At 37.9% G+C, this 17,754-nt stretch overlaps 1 protein-coding gene across 8 annotated transcripts in view; it reads left to right on the top strand.

Moving 5' to 3' along the window:
* The window catches only part of FAM169B (family with sequence similarity 169 member B), a 49,295-nt gene that overhangs the window by 27,360 nt on the left and 4,181 nt on the right, over positions 1–17,754 (top strand). For 5 of the 8 annotated variants that reach the window (XM_019619548.2, XM_031555343.1, XM_031555342.1 and 2 more), the window contains 6 exons: positions 1,381–1,480; positions 5,834–5,919; positions 7,459–7,633; positions 13,621–13,803; positions 16,065–16,193; positions 16,603–16,673. In XM_019619548.2, coding sequence (XP_019475093.1) covers positions 1,444–1,480; positions 5,834–5,919; positions 7,459–7,633; positions 13,621–13,803; positions 16,065–16,193; positions 16,603–16,673 — 681 coding nt within the window. In that variant the 5' untranslated portion in view covers positions 1,381–1,443. Of the gene's footprint in view, positions 1–929; positions 1,031–1,118; positions 1,142–1,380; positions 1,481–5,833; positions 5,920–7,458; positions 7,634–13,620; positions 13,804–16,064; positions 16,194–16,602; positions 16,674–17,754 lie in introns of those variants that run through there. The other 3 variants (XM_019619549.2, XM_031555344.1, XM_010717534.3) reach the window with 3 other exon arrangements.

Below are 17,754 nucleotides of genomic sequence, written 5' to 3'. Positions count from 1 at the left end.
TTTTTTTCTTTTTCCTATGCATCTGAATTAAAGCAGGTTTTGAGTGGCAGGACCAGCAACCATGATTAATTAGTGTCTGACAGCCCACTTGCTCAGGTCACAGAACTTCTTTTTGGTACGTCATGATCTGTGGGCAGTCAGTGCACAAACAGCAAGGAAATTGGGATGGAGGAGCAGTGTCAGAGTTCAGAAAGAGAAAGCTATACTTGGCTCACCCTAATGTTACTAGCACCTATGAAAAGTGCACATTACAAAACAAAACAAAATAGCAACCACAGTATTGGATTTAGTACTGGCCCTTCCATCACAGAAATGCTCTCAGGTGCCATGGTGCTGCCCATGCTGTTATATCTGTAGCGTGCAAAGGCTGAATTGCCAGAACAGAGTGAGATTGCAGGAAGCTCATGAATACAGATTTCAGGGAGTTCTCAGTTTTTTTTCCCCAGAGTCCAATGTTTGCACAGATGATCCCAGGATTCTGCTGCTGACAAACTGGTGAACGTTGGTTTCATCCTAAAGTTGTTATCTTGAGCAATCCATATTCATACTACTGCTTCCATGCACCAAGTAATATTAAATGTATCACATGACTGATTTGAGTTTCATAGCAAACTGACAAATGGGTGCAATTAGAGAGAGAGGCACACCCACACATACACAATGGACCAGATTTTTGAAAGTACAGTACATACTGTGCTAAATTATGCACACTTTTTGCCTATACCTAAACTTCCAAGAGAGCATTTACAATATTCATATAGAAATCGTCATCTCTATGCATACAGAGCTGTTTGAGCCCAGTAATTTGATGTTTGTGTCACGTCGTTTAAAAGTTTAGTCTGAGAGATTGAGAGCTGGATTTTGGTTTGAGCTTTCCCTGCAGTGTAACCACCTTGTGCCAATTTATCTCCCCTCCCTGTCCCTCACAGATAAGCTGCCCAGGCGCTGCCCTAACGCTTTGGTACTGCCTGTACCCTGAGGCTTAATTCATTGTTTGCAAAACACCGCAAGTACTCAGCTGGACTGTGCTGTAAGAAGTGCAAGTTGTATTTGTTTTCAGTTAATACAATGTGTCTGGTCTTCTGTAACACCATTTGTCTACATGTAACAGCGTTCAAAGCCCTGTTGTGTACTAGTTGTAGTAAGTCAACATGAAGTTTTTCACTATCTTTGATAACTAATTCCTTTAAAACTGCTTGCTGATAATATTGGCCTATTACATATGTATCACTTTCCATTTTGAAGTTGAGGACTGAGAGGGTGTTGTGCTAAGCATATACTGTGCATGTTAGTATAACATACTGTAAGTGCATCTAATACATGAAGTACTTCTTGCCAGCTTTGCAGTACAAACAGCTACAAGGCTTGTTTGTTTTTTAGGTTAAACTTGAAGATTCCTGTGTGTGTTTTGTACCCCTCTACCGAAATAGTCCTTCTTGCAAAATGTTGCTGTTAACTGATCCACAGGATAAAGAGACAGGTTAGAATTGGTAAAAATATTTTGAAATTTGAGCAGTTGTACTTTCTTTTATTTTTAAGATGGATTACTGGTTTACATACTTAAATATTTGAGATTTTGTTTTGAATACAAGGTGGATTCCCTTTACCTGTCAGGTTTGTTTTGATGGGCTACTAAGTGGAAGGGAGGATTGACACTGAGGGCTTTCAAATTCTGTGCATTGCTCTGCCAGTAGCTGGAAAATGACCTTAGATAAAACAGCAGTGTAACTACTGTTCAGTCCAAATCAAGTAATCAGAAAATTTCTTCATAAGAACAAAAAACAGATCAAAATCATCTGTGGTTAGAGGTGAACTCTGCAAAGTTTTCCAGCTTGTTTTACATAGGCTTTCAACTGGGGGTTCACTAACGGGCTGTGATTCACATAGTTGAACGTGGGAGACCTTTCTAAGATAAAAGTATAGTCAAAAGACTTTATCGTCCCCCTGTAACTACTGAGAGAGAAGTACATTCCTGACATTAATTTATATATTCCATTAACATTTTTCCGAAGAGAGAGAGGCTCTGGTGTGATAAAGGAGAGAGGTGCCTACAGCAGAGGCCAAACTGGCACTGAAGGCAGCTGTGCATACCTATGGACTCGTGTTCAAAGGAATGTGGTTGGAAGTAGCATTTAGTTTAGACTGCAGAAGAGGAATGGGGATATGTAATGACTACATGAAAATAAAGAACTGTTAAATAAATGCAGGTGAAGGCAGTGCATTTAGCACAGATCTTCAGTTGGATAATAGTAATAGGAACAATGCATATTAATTAGATGTGTACACAGAGAACCAGAGAAGAAAAGATTTCTACAAATAGCAAGTGAAATCCATATTGGAGACTAATGGATTTGTACTGCATAGATAAAAGTGACAGACATGATGTTTATGAAGTAATATCCTCTATAATATAATTATTTCCAACAATTATTTCCACAGGTCTCAGAGTAAGCGCTGCCAATCCAATCATTTGTTTTAACATTCTAATAACTTAGATTCTTAACAAATACAGCTTTGACAGTAAAGATATTTATAGTTTGATGACATTTGATTCTTGGGCACAGGTTAAAGAGGGATTGAATCCGACCCTGAGATTTATATCCGATCATCATGATCAGATAGGTTATCCAGAATTGCTATGTAATGTATCTGAAATGACCTGCATATTTCAAAGGGAAAACAAGTGGCAGCTTTTCTAAAGGACGTGGTCTTAGTTGGGAGCATTTTTAATTTATGTGCGGTGGGCTGAGTATTCTGTTAGTGTATTTGTACAGATATTTTTATGAGAATGTAAATTGTGTTGTAAGGCCTTACAGAGCATAACATGGGTGATTAACATCTTTATAACACTAAATAAACATATCCTATTGTGGCACTTCATGTGTGCTGTACATAATAATTTACAATAACTGCTAGATGCCATGGAACATTTATCACAAGACATTTGCAACAAATCATTGAGTAAAACTTGAATTGTAGAAAAAAATGTAATTGGTTGCAGGAAAGATATCTATCTTAGATACTTGAGTAGCTGCCATTACTGCAGCACCTTCATGCCTCCCAAGCTTTAATGTATTTATTTTGATAAGACTCCTAGAGAGAGAGAGAGAGATGGAGAGGGAGAGAGAATGAGAGAGAGATACTCTTATTCCATTTTAAAGATAGGGAACTGGAACAGACAGCTATTCAGTGTATGTCAGCACTGCAGAATGCAGTTGAATGCAGTATGTCTGAGCGTGTTCTGTTATCAGACCTGACCTGAGCTTGGCTGCATGGAAATGCTTGTTGGGGTAATTCACCATTCTCTTTCTCAGGTGTAAATGTAACAACAGCAATCTCTGCAATCTGTAGTGTGCCATCAGCCTGAATTACTTCTAAAATTAAGGGAAAGATGACTTCAGCAGAACTTTTAGATTCAATATTTATTAAACAAACTCTATTTACATCTATTACATATAGTGTTTGCCTTTAATTTAGACTGTGACAGAGGGATGGGTTTCAGCAATTTGGATGAAGGCTGCGGAACATGAAGTACCAAGCTGATGTTACTTTATTTCTTCTGCTTTTCTCTGTCTTTACTCTGTGAAGTCCTGATGTGCAATTTTCATTTGGATAATTGCATGCCAGTGTGGGAACATTTGGCCAGTGTATTTTCACCTAGAAGGTAAAAATATAATCCAGACCCAGGTTGGGCAAGAATCCGTGTTTGCATAGCAAAAGAATACATTTCATAATCACAACTGCAGTGTGTTTGGTGCCTAGTTCAGTTTGTTATTGTTCAGTTACCTCTTCCAAATACTCGTAGTGGTATGGAATTGTTTGTTTCGACTTCTTGCAGCACTGTGAATATTTTTGTCTCTCTACAGCTGATCAAAGTACTGAGGCTTAGCAAACTAGTGCTTACAGGGCAAGCTGCACAACTGAGCATGTAGATACCCCATTAGTTGTGAACTGAAATGTGCTGGACTTAGTCATTTCCCTTAGTTCTGCAGAAGCAAGAGCATGTTAATCATGAATCACAGCGTGCAGGTATGTGTGCAACTTGCTGATTGGTAATTAACTTGGTCTCTTATGATGAGGTGAATGTAACCTAATGTCTTGGAAAGAACAATAAGATGAGGAAATAAAAGTGAAGGAACATGTGCTTTCACAAAGCACGTTTGCGTTTGAAATAGTATTCCTCAAGTTAACTATAAAATGAAAATGAGAATATGGGCAAGCATAGATGGATTAAACTGTGGACCAGATGTTGACTTAAAAAATGATAACAAAAAGCTAAGTACATATGTTTGCATGAAATGTGGAGAAATGTTTTTCCTTCAGGAAAGGCATCCATATAGATAAGGCTGCTCAAGTAATGTGGTGTGACAGTTGCTATGTCAACTAGTGTTCCCCTCCACACATTTAAATTATTGAATAGCACAGTAAATGCTCTATAAAAGTAGTTCCATAGGACGTGGTTATACATCTCCTTATTTTCATCAAAGCTTTTTCAAAGTTTTCTGGCCTTTACTACATGTGTTGGACATTCTGGACTTTATGCTGCTCCAATTAAAGTCAGCCTTTGATCCATTATGTTCCCTTTGTCTGACTCATGTCATAGATGTGTAATGGAGCAGTGGCTGCTTGCATTTGAAAGCAGAGTGAAGGGACTGAAGGAACAGATTGAATCCATCACAGAAAAGGTGTGAAACTCCCGTGCAAGTTAGTGCATAAGATTTAATGAATTGATCTGGTGCTGTAAGCAAGCATCTGCCCTTGCGTGCAATACTTTCTTCATTGTTAAACCAGGATGCAAAGTGTAATGCTTTTTGGCACATGCTTTAATAATTTATTTGAAATATAAGTTAGCTCAGCAGAATCTCCTGCCTGAAAGCCAGTGGGAGCTGGTAAATTCTGAATCAAAAAGGGAAAACTAACCTTTGCACATCAGAGACATTTGTATAACCTGAGGCTAGAACAGGTGAATGATGAATCCTATTAAAGTCATTTCACTTCATTATGTGCAAATTTGTCTCTGGCTGGCAGAGACTTTCTCATATTCGGCCTTATTTGGATAACTTCGAGATCCAGAGGAGAGTGCTCTCCCTTAGGACTGGAGGAGTATGAACTGCATGTATCTGTGCATTGTACTTGCTGCATTGTATCATTTTGTATAAAAATTGTAGGGATATGTGCCACTCTGTTTAAAGACAATAAAGATATCAGGGTTCTTGAACACTCCTTAAATTGTGATTTAGGAGTGCATGCATTTGTCCTCTCTGCATGCATCTGAACTCTTGTAAATATCTGTCCATGCAGAGATTTGGGAGGCAACTCTGAAGGTACAGATACATTGAAATTGAGACACACAGGTAACTGAAAAGCTGTTTGATATGGTGGATATGAAAACTTTTGTGCTTTAGTTGCATGGCTGCCAATATTGGTGTGTATGCATATGGACAGGGGACAGAAGCTGAAATAAAATTCAATAACGTAATCTTGAGCCAGATAGCTCTCTTTGTCCCACACTTAATATGTTGCTAAATAGATACTGTGCAGGAAATGCTTTATTCATATGGCACACAGGTTGTCATACCAAAGTCACCTCAATTTCTGAGGAATATTATCTTCACTTGGTGTTTCTTGATGTCTGTTTCATGTGCAGAACTGAAAATTGGATGCCAAGGGGCGTGGAGGTGAAATTGAAATATAGTAATTGTTCCACTGTGTCATAGCAGATCAAACTAGAGTCAGCTGGAGGGAGAATTGGATCTGGGGCTGCTTGTGAAAAGGTTTGAATCAGACTTGTATGTTATTGCAGTTCACGTGTTTCTCTCTTTTCCTTTTGTAGTTTTGGCACTTTATATGAACCAGCGATGGTGGCCTGTTGAAGATGTTGTAAAAACTGCTGACCCTTCTAGAGATGGGTTGATTTCGGTGAGGATGCTTTTTAAACATCTGACTTTGCCCTGGACACTCCCAGTTGAAGCAATCATGTCTTTGCTCTCCTACAGCTCATTCTCCATATAACCTGTGAGATCTGGGGGATATCTCCCACTGAAGAGAGGCATGCACATTAATCCTCTGTAAACGATTTTCTGCATGCACTTTGTGATTCTGTGGGATTTATTCACACTTGGTTTTAGTTTGCCCTCAATGCCTGATAGAGGAATAATCAAATAAACAGGCATTTTATGTTAGCAGTACTCTTGACATTAGTGTTTGTGGACTGACTGTCTGATGGGAGCATTACTGCTCTTTGGAACAAAGTCTTATATGATTATTTGTGAAATTGTCTTGCCTCTGATAATACTTGTATTGTGGTCATTTTATAAAGCAGATTTATTTAATAGATTTTATATATGCAATTCTTTTTCCAAACAGATGATCTTATTTATAATCTGAGAACTATATTTTCATAATTTAAGAGGTTTGTATAGCCTGTGATCTGCTTTCTACTAAGAGTCTGAGCCTTGTGTTGCCATGAGGCTATTATTAATTCAGTTCTATTTAATACCCAAACTTCTATGTCCAGATTTTGTCCTTTGTCATCTTTCCTTAATATCTACTGTACGGGGAGGTTAATTATTCACTGAATTAATTAATTTAGTTGTTTTTTTGGTTTTGTGTTTTTTTTTTTGGTGGGTAACTGAACTGAAGGGATTTTGAGATACAAATCCTTGTAAGATAGAACTTGGGGCAGAATCATAACTGTTCAGGTTTTTGAGCTTCTGCTGTGTTGACAGAAAATGAAAAAATATCTGAAAACAAAAAGCTGTCCCTTCTAGCTCATCATTAAGAGTTGAATTGTTATTATTTGTGGAAGCACTTATTTTCAGTGTAAATGTTGGCACCACTTCTGCCTTGATGATCAGTATGCTCTGCTTTGCATTCTTCTATCTGCCTGTCTTGGTTATCCAGTAAGAAACATGTCATAAAAGCTGACTGCTTCTGTTGTTAAGTCTAGATTATAAGCTGCTTGGGACAGGCTCTGTATTTATTCTCTTTTCTTGCTCAGTAAGGTCCTGGCCCACTGAAGTTCTTTGATGGCATGGCAAGACATGTAATAGGGAAGTGGTGATTGGGATAGCTCATTGAATCCTGACTTTATTTCTCTTTTGGCTAGGATCAGATTGCCTTGATCACGTTTCCAAATCTGTGACTAGTTCTCTGTGACTCCATGCGAGAAGCTTTTGCTGGTGCTTTGTAATTCTTGTCTGTGACTTCAGGAGATATTTCAAGCTTTATAACTTTTTCTAAATTATTCAGTGCCCTCCGGATGAAGGGTGGAACACTGGGAAGAATTGTTTTTATTATTCTATCTGAACCAATTTGTGAGGTATTTTCCCCAAATTAAGGGTACATGTTTCCTGACCTCTTTCCTCCTAGCTTCTTTAATTTTGAAACTGCTCATGAAAGGCAAAATACAGTTTTCTGCTTCATTTTTCCTTGGTCTGTTTTTGTTTCTTCACTAAGGTCCAGACGTTTGGAGAAAGGATTGTCCTCTTTGTTCTAAACTACATTATTTTCGGAATGCCAGAAGGGAATTCAGCTAATGATGCATTCTTTCTACCTCACTCTGCCACTGAGTGTGCCAAAATACTCTGGAGAAATGGCGAGGCTGTTGCCTTTTACTCAGTGAAGATGAAAGGTAAGGTCATGTTAGAGGCATGTTCCCATTAGCTTCTGACAGCTAGAAATGTAATACTTTTGTTTATCTTTCAGTATAAATAATCCTGGCTCTCATTTACATTTTTATATCAAATCTCTCTCAGAATGAATTTGGGGAACAGGCCTTCCCAGAATTTGGAAGCCATCCATATTACTTTCATTTTAACATGATGGTTCCAAACTCTATTCTCAGTTACAGTGAGTGATCTAAGGTACTGGTGTATTCAAATGAAATATGCTTTAATACAGACAACACGAAGGTTGCATATGTATGAACAAAGAATGCAAGGCTTGCTCACAGAATGGAGAACTGCATCTCAGAAACAGTGATATCTGAAAGAAGGGAGTATAGTTTGTTGTGGGAAGGCAGTGTACCAGGCAAGAAGTGGTAGTATCCCTGGATGTGGAAAGAGCAGTGGCTAGGTTCTGTAGAGGAGCATGTATACACTAGGTCAGTCCTGGCATGGTTTATCCAGTTGTGGTGCTCCTGGTTTAAAGGATGATGATTAATGGATATTGTCATTAATTGATTAACTTGCACAGAAAAACATGAGGTCATATTTGATTCTTTATGCATTCCCACACCAGTATGAGTTTGAGGGAAGGGCTTTTATTAAAATGAGTGTTTATTAATGTGGGTGTGTTGCTATCTAGTCTGGAAAAGGCTTCATTAGAGTAACTCCAGGTATGCAGCTGGGTAATATGTACCCTCCTTCAAAAGCTGATTACCTGTCTGTGTTTATCTTGTCCTCTTGACACGATCAGCTTAAATGTAGAGAAGTTGGAGGTAGATGTGTTGTTGAAGTCAGCAATCAGTAGCTATCTGTCAAAAAGGGGAGAATAAGAAACAGGTTGAGAGCTGTGCAGATGTCAACTGCTTTAGCCTCCAGAGGACAGTCTGAAGACACCTTCTCTGATAGTCTCAAAAGGCAGCAGCAGTAAGAGCTGTTCTGCTTTTCAGTTGCCTTGGGATGTGTAAAATCCTTATTCATACAGAGATATAGCTTGTACATCAACCTTTATGATACAGTGCTACTGTACTATCAATGAAAAATCATTTTGCATCCTGTGATTTAGGAGTCTCGTGTACATATCTGTGAATATGCTGATGAGCTTCTTTGTAACTGGCAAGTGCTTCAATGACCACAGTGCATTTTCCTTTAAGTCCATATTTCTGAGCAAAGCCTTTGGAAAGAAACACTTGTGTGTTTCTTTTCTGTAATGATTAATGCATCAGTAAAGTAAATTTGCACAGTAGTCTTTTATGAGTGGAGTATTAGCCAAGTTGAAAATGTTTCCAAGTAAATTAAGAGTTTTAAACCACGTCCACATAAAATACAAGCTTTTTGAGTCCAGCTTTGTCAGCGTCTGTCTTTTGTTGCCAGTGCTTTTTTTCTCTGGGCAGCTATGTTTGTAAGTTTTTGGCCTGTGTCACAAAATACTGCAATGTTTTGCCAAAGCCTTTTTGGGAAGCTTGAAACTGATTGTTTTTGCCCCTTTCTGCTATTTTCTGTGCATATTTGGAGAATATTTCTGCTTTCTGAAGTTCTGTGATTTCAATTTCACGTCTGCCATGCTCTGGCTGATCCTATTCTTCCTGCTTTATGGAAGAGCCATGGATGTATTACTCTGGAAACAAGCTAAGTAAAGTATCTTCTCTTAGAAATCATATATCACAAAGTTGTTCTAGATTTTTTTTTTAGCAACTTTTTTTGTTTTGTTCCCCTCTTACTATTCTGCTTTGAACATTTAGCAGGAGCAGCTTTATGGACAAGACATTACATTGTGCTGAACCTCTGTTACAGCTTCTGGTCCTAGAAAGAAATTATTTTCTTCTGTATGCACTAAATGATTCTGATTGCCTTTATTCCTGTGCTGTGCAGTTCCCTGCCCATTCTCTATGGTTTTATTTTCTCCAGTAAGTAATTGAGAGTCTCATGATGATGTTGTGTTCAACTGATTTTTCATCTGTGGATTTTCCAATATCCAAAGTATGACAAAAAACATGCTTCAGTGGAGACAAATAAGCCAGAACAAATCTGTGGAGCACAGCTATCTCAACCACGGATTTTCTATGTGAATCATAGAAGTGGTGACCAAGGAGGAGAGAGTCTCTTCTATCTTTGCTACAGATCTAGTGTGCCATTATGCAAGCTAAATTTTCAATGGACATCATTGATTCCGGTTAACCAGCTTGACAATATTGTACAAAGTGAACTTTGTGATTTCGGCTCCGTTCAACGTATCCATCCATCTTTTGAACATCCTTTTGGTAGTGTAGCTAAAAATGGATGGATGTTTTTGAGCACTCACGTCGCTCACAGATGCAGTGACTTTAAGTCAGTGTCTTGAGACAGTTTGGCAACTGCTGACACTGGTTGTCCTGCACCTGTTGTGTAGATAAACAGAAGACTCATTCTTCAAGGCTATCAGTTTTCGTGAGCATTAGACACCTTTATTAAAACAAAATTTATTCATGACTACACAGATCATCACCCTAACCTCTCCGGTATGTGCCTATTCCTATCCAGTGACAGGCATGCAGCATTTATCACTGGGTGTACTAAAGATTGATGAGAAGTACTAAGCCACTAATGAGGCTGATAAGACACTTTGTCACGTGCCAAGATAAATGTCTTCAATTTTATCTATGTCAGCGGCTTCCATATTAGACAGCTGATGAGTTAAACCTCACTGAATGTAGCTACTTAAAGGTACAACAGGAAATTAGTTTCCTGTCCTTGTCCCTTACTTTGCAAATGGTGGCCTGCAACACTTGAAATATTTTGCAGAAAATTCTCATATAGGTAATTCAGTTTTTAGATTGTTTTATATTTCTTTCAGGTGTTCCTTTCAGATTTTTTTCTTGGCATCCTCTAAATCTGTGTGAAAACCTCTAAAATAATGTGGGTTTTTTTAGTAGTGATGTAGGTTAATGACTGTGGTTATTGACACTACTTTTTGTGCAAAGTGACTATATAATTCCCTGAAAACCTTTTATTTTTCTGTACAGAAGCTTATTAATTACTGAAAATGGATTTTTACTACCTTCACATTAGTGAAGAACAGTCAGGAGAATGTAGAAGATGCAAATAAATCAGTGAGGAAGTCTGAGGGTGCTCTGAGCCAGCCAGGAGTGTCTTAGTCCGTTTAAGAATTGAGAGGAACAAAACCCTTTCTTGGTATCAAGCCAGCTGCATTGGAAAATGGCTGTGTGAGTGTAGGTGCTGCTTGGTGTGGGGTCGTTCACTGTCCATTCCCACTTCCCATCCCTCCATCCCCATTCCATGAGAGCCTACATACCTAACTTTGCAACGTCTTCGGTTTACTTGTAGTTTATAATTTTCTGTGGGCAAGAACACAAACACAGCCTTGTCCCCTGTGAGAAGCCTTGTGCCAGGTCTTGCATTGGATCAAGAGGCAGATTCTATTTTTGACTTATTTTTCAGTTAGCGAAGCACACTGCCATGAAACCTGTGGGCTGTTTGTTGAAAAGCAATATCAAACACTTAAACAGATAACACCAGAATGCTTCAAAATGGTAATAAACTCTCTATCAGATTGTTTTTGAAATGGCTGCATGAGCTAAAATCTCAAAACTGGTTTTCTCTAGAAATTAAAAAAAATAGTTTTTCACAAGTTGCATACATTTCTTGTAGGAAAAGAAGTTATCACAACTGAAGCTAACCTGCTTCCTATTAGCTGGAATCTTGTTGGACAGTTGTTTTTCTCTCCCTGTGTTTTCTAGCAATAATGTTTTTAACGTGCATTTTTGAAGTAGATTGAAGGTTCTGGCTGTAATAAAAATTAAATGACTACATACCAGTCAAGACATGAATTCATGTAATTTTATTGGAGACACATACACATTCTCACATACAAATTCACACAACGGATTGACCCTTAGGTTCTGTTCAGCAGAAATCCTCCCCACCCTTTCTGTAGCCACTCAGGCTGCAGAGGGCCTGTCCAAACGTGTGTGCCAAGTCAACTTGTTCAGCAGGCAAACAGTCAGTATATGCACAACATTGGTGTTTTGTTTTGTTTTTTTTTCTGGTTTGTGGCTCTTTGGGAATGCTAATGGCTGTCTGCTTTCCTGCCCTTATAATATCTGTTTACGATTTTGCTGTCTCATAAGTTGGTCATTTGGCATTTGTGACCTAACCAAGCAGATCAAAGGCTTTCAAAGGGCAGACTGCATGAATGCTTTCATCCCCATTGCCAGTGCCCAAATTTTCCCTGTCTCTTCCCTCACCTCAGGACTTAGTATGTGTGTTTCAGCAACGAAACAAACCTTTAAACAAAATGCATCAGACCCCAGTGATCTCCTTTGGGCCACCATTAGCTTATGATAACCTCTTTGCTATTGGATTGGAACTAGAATTAATATGATCTTCATTCCAAAGGTTTTTGTTTATTTTATTTCAAATGTCTGTAGGCTATAATTCTTCTGTTTTCCAGGGAGAAGGTGAAGAATGGTTTCGTGGTTTCTTTATTTACAGTGCCTTTACACATTACAAATTTTTGTCGTCTTCTCAACAAAATTAGGAGCATAGACATAAATCACTCAACTCTTGGATTTGCTACCACAGCAGTCTCATAAGGACTTATAGGAGGCAGACTATAGGTGTTAATAATAAGCCTATAAAGTCACTTGCCACATGCAGGAATTCTTAAAGCTACTGACTTCATGAGAAGTTTGTCCCATTTTTACACTGCATGATGCAATACTGCTGAAATACAACATCTTTGTTGGGCTCTCAGCTAACAACGGGACTGGGGAGATACTCAATTTCTTGGCTCATGAAAAAAGAGCAACTACCCATCTTTTGTTACAAATATTGAAAGGTTATAAACACCACCACAAACCAACAATGTGCTTGAACATGTGTTTGAAGTTAAACATGCACTTTGATTAAACAGGGGTGGACCAGCCCTGAATGTGAATGGATTATGTAGTTCTTGCTGTATGACTGAGAATGAGTGTGACATGGGCTATTGCTAAAAGGGAGAGCTACAGCCTTAACAAATCAGAGTCTAGAATTAAATATATTCATGTGTGCTTTGCTGAATTAGTATCCTGGAAAAAGAGTAATCAAAGCCAGGCTTCACAAATACCAGCAAAAGTTACTCGATGCAGCCTTAAGAAACAGAAGTAGACCTTGGTTTAATTTTGCTATGGAGTTTGATAAAGAAAAAGTGGGTTGTATTAAAAGTCTTGTCTGGAACTTGGGAAAAGCCACTCTAATGTTTCATCCTGTGCAATAAGTCTTAGTGAAGTGATGAAAGTTTCATGACTGGAGACACTTAAAATTTAGACTGGATGGTAGACTAGGAGGTGATAATAAAGAAAACCAAGGAGGTCTTCACGCAATTTAGCAAAAAAACAACAGCAAAAAGAAGAAAAAAACCTGTCATATGTAATATTGAATGACATATTATAAATGTCATATGTTGGTGTAAAGGTGTGGATATCCATTTTTATTTAAGTTATCACATATCCAGATAGAAGCATAAGATAAAATCTTTGTAAATATTTTTTAAAAATGAAGAGATATCAGTGTAATCTTTCAATGCTAACCTTATCTGAAATGTACATGGATGGTAAATTGGTGCTAGTCAGTCATTTCAGGGTTGAGTCCTTGTGTTGTCAAATAGTTTTCTTGTCCTCATATGTGGCTTGTGTACATAGATGGTCTGATTATGAAGAGTCCAGGTCTGGAAAACACTGTGGTGACATGCATAGCAGATACTCTCAGTTTAATGGCATACATCTTTCACTTGGAAGGCATTTTACTTTTATCACTACTGTCTGTCCAAATGCAGTTTATTTGGGAGTAGTCTTGTAGCCTCAGTAGAGCTATCAAGGCAGTATTTGTGGTTAGAATCCCACTGCTGTTAGTTACTGTAGCAATATCAATTTTGTTTTCAAATTAATACATAAATCTTTTTACCATCTTCTTTCAGGGAGTCTATGTGATGGTACTACCAGTCAGTGTTACTTGCTGCCAGTTTTGGATACTATATTTGTCCAGAGAAAGTATAGAAGAGGCGGCCTAGGGATGAAAATGCTGCATGATTTCTGTCAGTCTTTCAAGACTGAGGATGCCTTGGGGATCAGCTGCCCTATTTCTGCTGCCATGTATCAAGGTAAATTGTTTGATGTGGAACCATTAGGTAAGGGTCATGTATAATGTATAAATTTCAATATGGTCATGGTAGGATTTTCTTAGCTGTGTAAGTGTTCAGTGCACTTGTCTGAACGGAACTGTTTTTATCATGGCTAGTTTTCTTGAGATATCTGGAGCATCCTGTGGAAAGGTAGGCCAGTATTTATGTAAAACAATTAGAATGTGTACTGCCTCTTTGACATTTTGCATTCTTATCTTGCTGTCTATGAGAAACAAATTGTCAGTGCCCTGGACAGTGACTTATCAGCTCTGTTTACATGGGAGAGATGTTGTCAAGCCTACACTATGAATATAATGCTCTTATAGACCCTGCATTTGTTAAAAAAAAAAAAATACATGCAAAACAAACTGCACACCTGGCTTTTACTCATGTATCCAGTCTTACTGGTACTTTTTTCATTATTGGCGATCTTCAAACATTTGTCATTTTTACAAGATTGATAAGTAGTTATATTTCGTCTCCATGTTCAGTTTGGATTTCTGGTTTTATTAGTAAAATTTTCAGGAAATATCTGATAACATTATTGGTAAAACTTTCTTCATTACAGGAGCATTTTTCTAAAAGAGTCACTCTCTGTATGGTGTAGAGTCTTTGCTGTCATTTTTAGGAGGGCTTTGCTATTGATTTATGACTTTGCATCCATTTCCTAATGTATGTCAACACAGTTTTTACTGTATCTATAGTCAGAATGTGTCTCCGAATGCATGGAAAATGTACACCAGGAGTTCCTAACGCACTGATATTTCTAAATTCAGGAAAGAATAATATTTACAACATTCTTTCTCTTTGTCCAGTAAAATCAATTTTTCCTATGGCAGGCATCAGTGGTTCTAATTGTTTTTTTTGGGGGGAGGTCTTTATAAAAATACTAGTAATGGATGTTAAATGTTGAATATATAGTGCTTATACTGGAGTTGCCTTTTTTTTTCTTTCACTGGCGTCACAATCTCTTACTTGAAACTAAAGATTTCAACCTTTTACTCTAAAATGCTGTTCTGAATGTTCAGTTTTCACTAGCATGCTATGTACAATTGTATAATAAGATAAAGAATAATAGAATAAAGTTTTTAAAAAATGCTATAGAGGCCTGAAAGGAAGTAAAAAGCCTCTTAGCAAGCATCTCTATTTTGATATATATGTTACTTTCAGTAGCTTTTATTGATATGATTAATTTAGCTTGGATATCTTTGGATAAAATTAGTGACAGTGTTCTGTTGATTACTGTATAAAGAATGTGTGTGTACTAGTTTGGGTTTTGACATCCCATTATTAAACTCAACGAAGATAAAAGATCCATTTAAATTCATACTGCAGTGTGATGGAGTACAGTGGTCAGAGGAGAGCACAAAAATCATAATCCTGTTAGCAGATTGCTGTCTTAGTACAGATGGTATAATTTGATAGAACGCTGGTTACAGAAAGTTTAAAAATGCCCTTTAAGTTTGCTCAACTAATTCAACTGTTTTCTCAACTATGTCCTGCAACATAACCTTCCTCTTCGATCTGCAGACTTGCAGACTCCTAAAGAAATGCTATATAAGACTGATTTCAGTTTAATAAGATAAGCTTGCATAAAATTGATTGAATATCGTAATTATATTAATCTCTCAGTGTAAAGACAGTGGTAGGAATCATGGAAACACAGTTTCTAAAGACAATCATACATCTGACACATGTAACCGTGTTATTCCTCTGTTAGTCTTCGTATTTTCTGTTTTCCAAGTCCAAAGAAATAAACCACAGCAGTGGAATGTTGTAGTGGAATGGAAAGTGGTATTGATGCAGAAACAAGCTGATATGAAATTTTTGTCTATATAGAAAATAAAGGAGTGTTCATATATGTTAAAGCTGGAAGATACTGAAGCACCTTTCAGAGTACTGAGGGCAAAAAGGTACTGAGGTTTTAATTTAAAACCTGCTGTGTTTCTGGAGGTAGTTCTGTGATGCAGGTCCTGCAGAAGTCTTTGCAAAATGTCTGTGCTCATGAGGAAGTAATCTAAACTGAAGCAGATAGACAGAATTCAGCAGTTTTTGTCTGGGCTGTTCCACATTGCTTTTCACTAAAAGCACCACCTGAAAGAAAAAGGAAGATGAGAAGAGAGAAGAGAAGGAACTAATGGAAGTAGGTCTCAGAGAATTTCCAGGATAGAGTACACTCCCCCTTCCATTGTACTTTTCATTCATTCATGGCTTTTTATCTTTTGATTTTTCCCGTTCAGTTTGCCTGAAATACTTGCAGACTTACCCCGAGGAGCAGAAGCGACTCTGGGAGGTGGAAGCACCAGGAGATTGGAGCCAGCGAGTGAATATCTGGTTAAAAATTCAGATGGAGTCATCCCTTTCAGGAAGTAAGTTAAACAGTATGAACATGGCCACGTTAGCTGTATAAAGATATGAAGTAAAATCAAAGGTTAGATAGTGATAAAAGGTAGTGTCATGTAGTTTTCAAACAGAGAAACCACTGAGCATGCATTCCAGTTCGCTGGTCTTTTCCCAGTAAGCAGGACGTTTCTTAGAAAGGTAATGAAGTTGAACTAGAGAGAATCTGAGAGGGACTGAACAAATCAGAGTCTAAGTATAAAATGTCTGTAACTCTCACTGCAGTGCACTTACAGCAGATTAGAAGTTGGCCCCAAAAAACTGTTGCACAGCACAGTGTCTGGGTTATGGAGAGGGGTTTGTATCTCTGAAATTATTACAGAGGATAAATTTATATGGCCAGTGGGCAGCATTTAATTACCTTCAATTTGTTGCCAGTACCATTCTTGGATGGAAGCAAAAACATTTTCATTATGGCTTTTGGAAGATTGAACGTTCTCTCCTACAAGGTAAATCCCTCTTGCTGGGAGCATTTTCTGCCTATTCCATAAAAGACAGCAAAAGAGTAGAAACCCTTTTGACAAGTCATAAGGGGATCTTGTTGATGCAATCTGTTCAACTGGCCTGGGGATCCAGACAGGCCCCTCTGCTGCCTGCACACAAGCTGTGATCAGTGTTAGATTCCAAAAGAAGGGCACACATTGTCTTTTTCTGAAAGTGCAGAGCAAGGAGTGCTGCAGAGCAAATTGCTCCCACCCCTTCCCACATCTGTCCTTCTTTGTCTGGCTTGGGGACCTTTAGCTAAAACATTGTGTTTCATCTTGCCTGCAGAACCCCAAAGGAGAATCAAGCCAGAATTTTGCCCTAGGCTGAGTTTCTCTGAAACCATTATATTTATGTTCCTCATGCTTTAAAACAACAGATCTGGTGTTCCTTTTTCCTTTAATATGTCTTGCTCAGTTCAGTTTATTAATGGCAATTGAAGAGAACTGAGATCAAATCATCAAAAAGAAAGCAGATGCTAGAGGAGAGTGTAATTTCTTTTTTCATTCTTCTTTTTGCCATCTTCAACAAAAATAAACAAAGATAAACAACTCGAAACACAGGTAAATATAATTTCACCAGAGTGGCTGTCATTTAGAAATACATGTGAGACCTGGCATCTGCCTTGGGGATAGAAACTGTGTGTTTCTGTCTGCAAGAAGAAGGAAAAGGGAAACTATAAACCAGAAATGGCAGGTTAGGGAAGTGTTTGTTTCTAGAACTGTGGTATAGGGTCTAAAAAGAGGAGCATGATGTAGCATAGTATGGAAACCACTGGAGTTGTGCTCTTAGCTTTGTTGCACATGGACACATTCAGTCGAATATATAGTCACTTGGGAACATGGTGCTTCATTGCTATTTGTTCTGTTGTGCAGAAAGAAAAACACAATGTAAATCAACATTGTCAGCTCCAATCTGGATCTGTGGCAACATTCACAAAAATAGACCAATTTTATTCTGCTGTGATTTCTTAGATTCCTGTCAGTGTTGGTGATGCTTTCTAATGTCTTGGAACAAAATTATTAAAAAAAAAGAAAAGAAAAGAAA

The sequence above is a fragment of the Meleagris gallopavo genome, chromosome 12 (genome assembly GCF_000146605.3).
Source record: "Meleagris gallopavo isolate NT-WF06-2002-E0010 breed Aviagen turkey brand Nicholas breeding stock chromosome 12, Turkey_5.1, whole genome shotgun sequence".
Classification (NCBI taxonomy): domain Eukaryota; kingdom Metazoa; phylum Chordata; class Aves; order Galliformes; family Phasianidae; genus Meleagris; species Meleagris gallopavo.
Note: the sequence above shows the minus strand (reverse complement) of the source record. Positions and strands in the feature narration are given on the sequence as shown.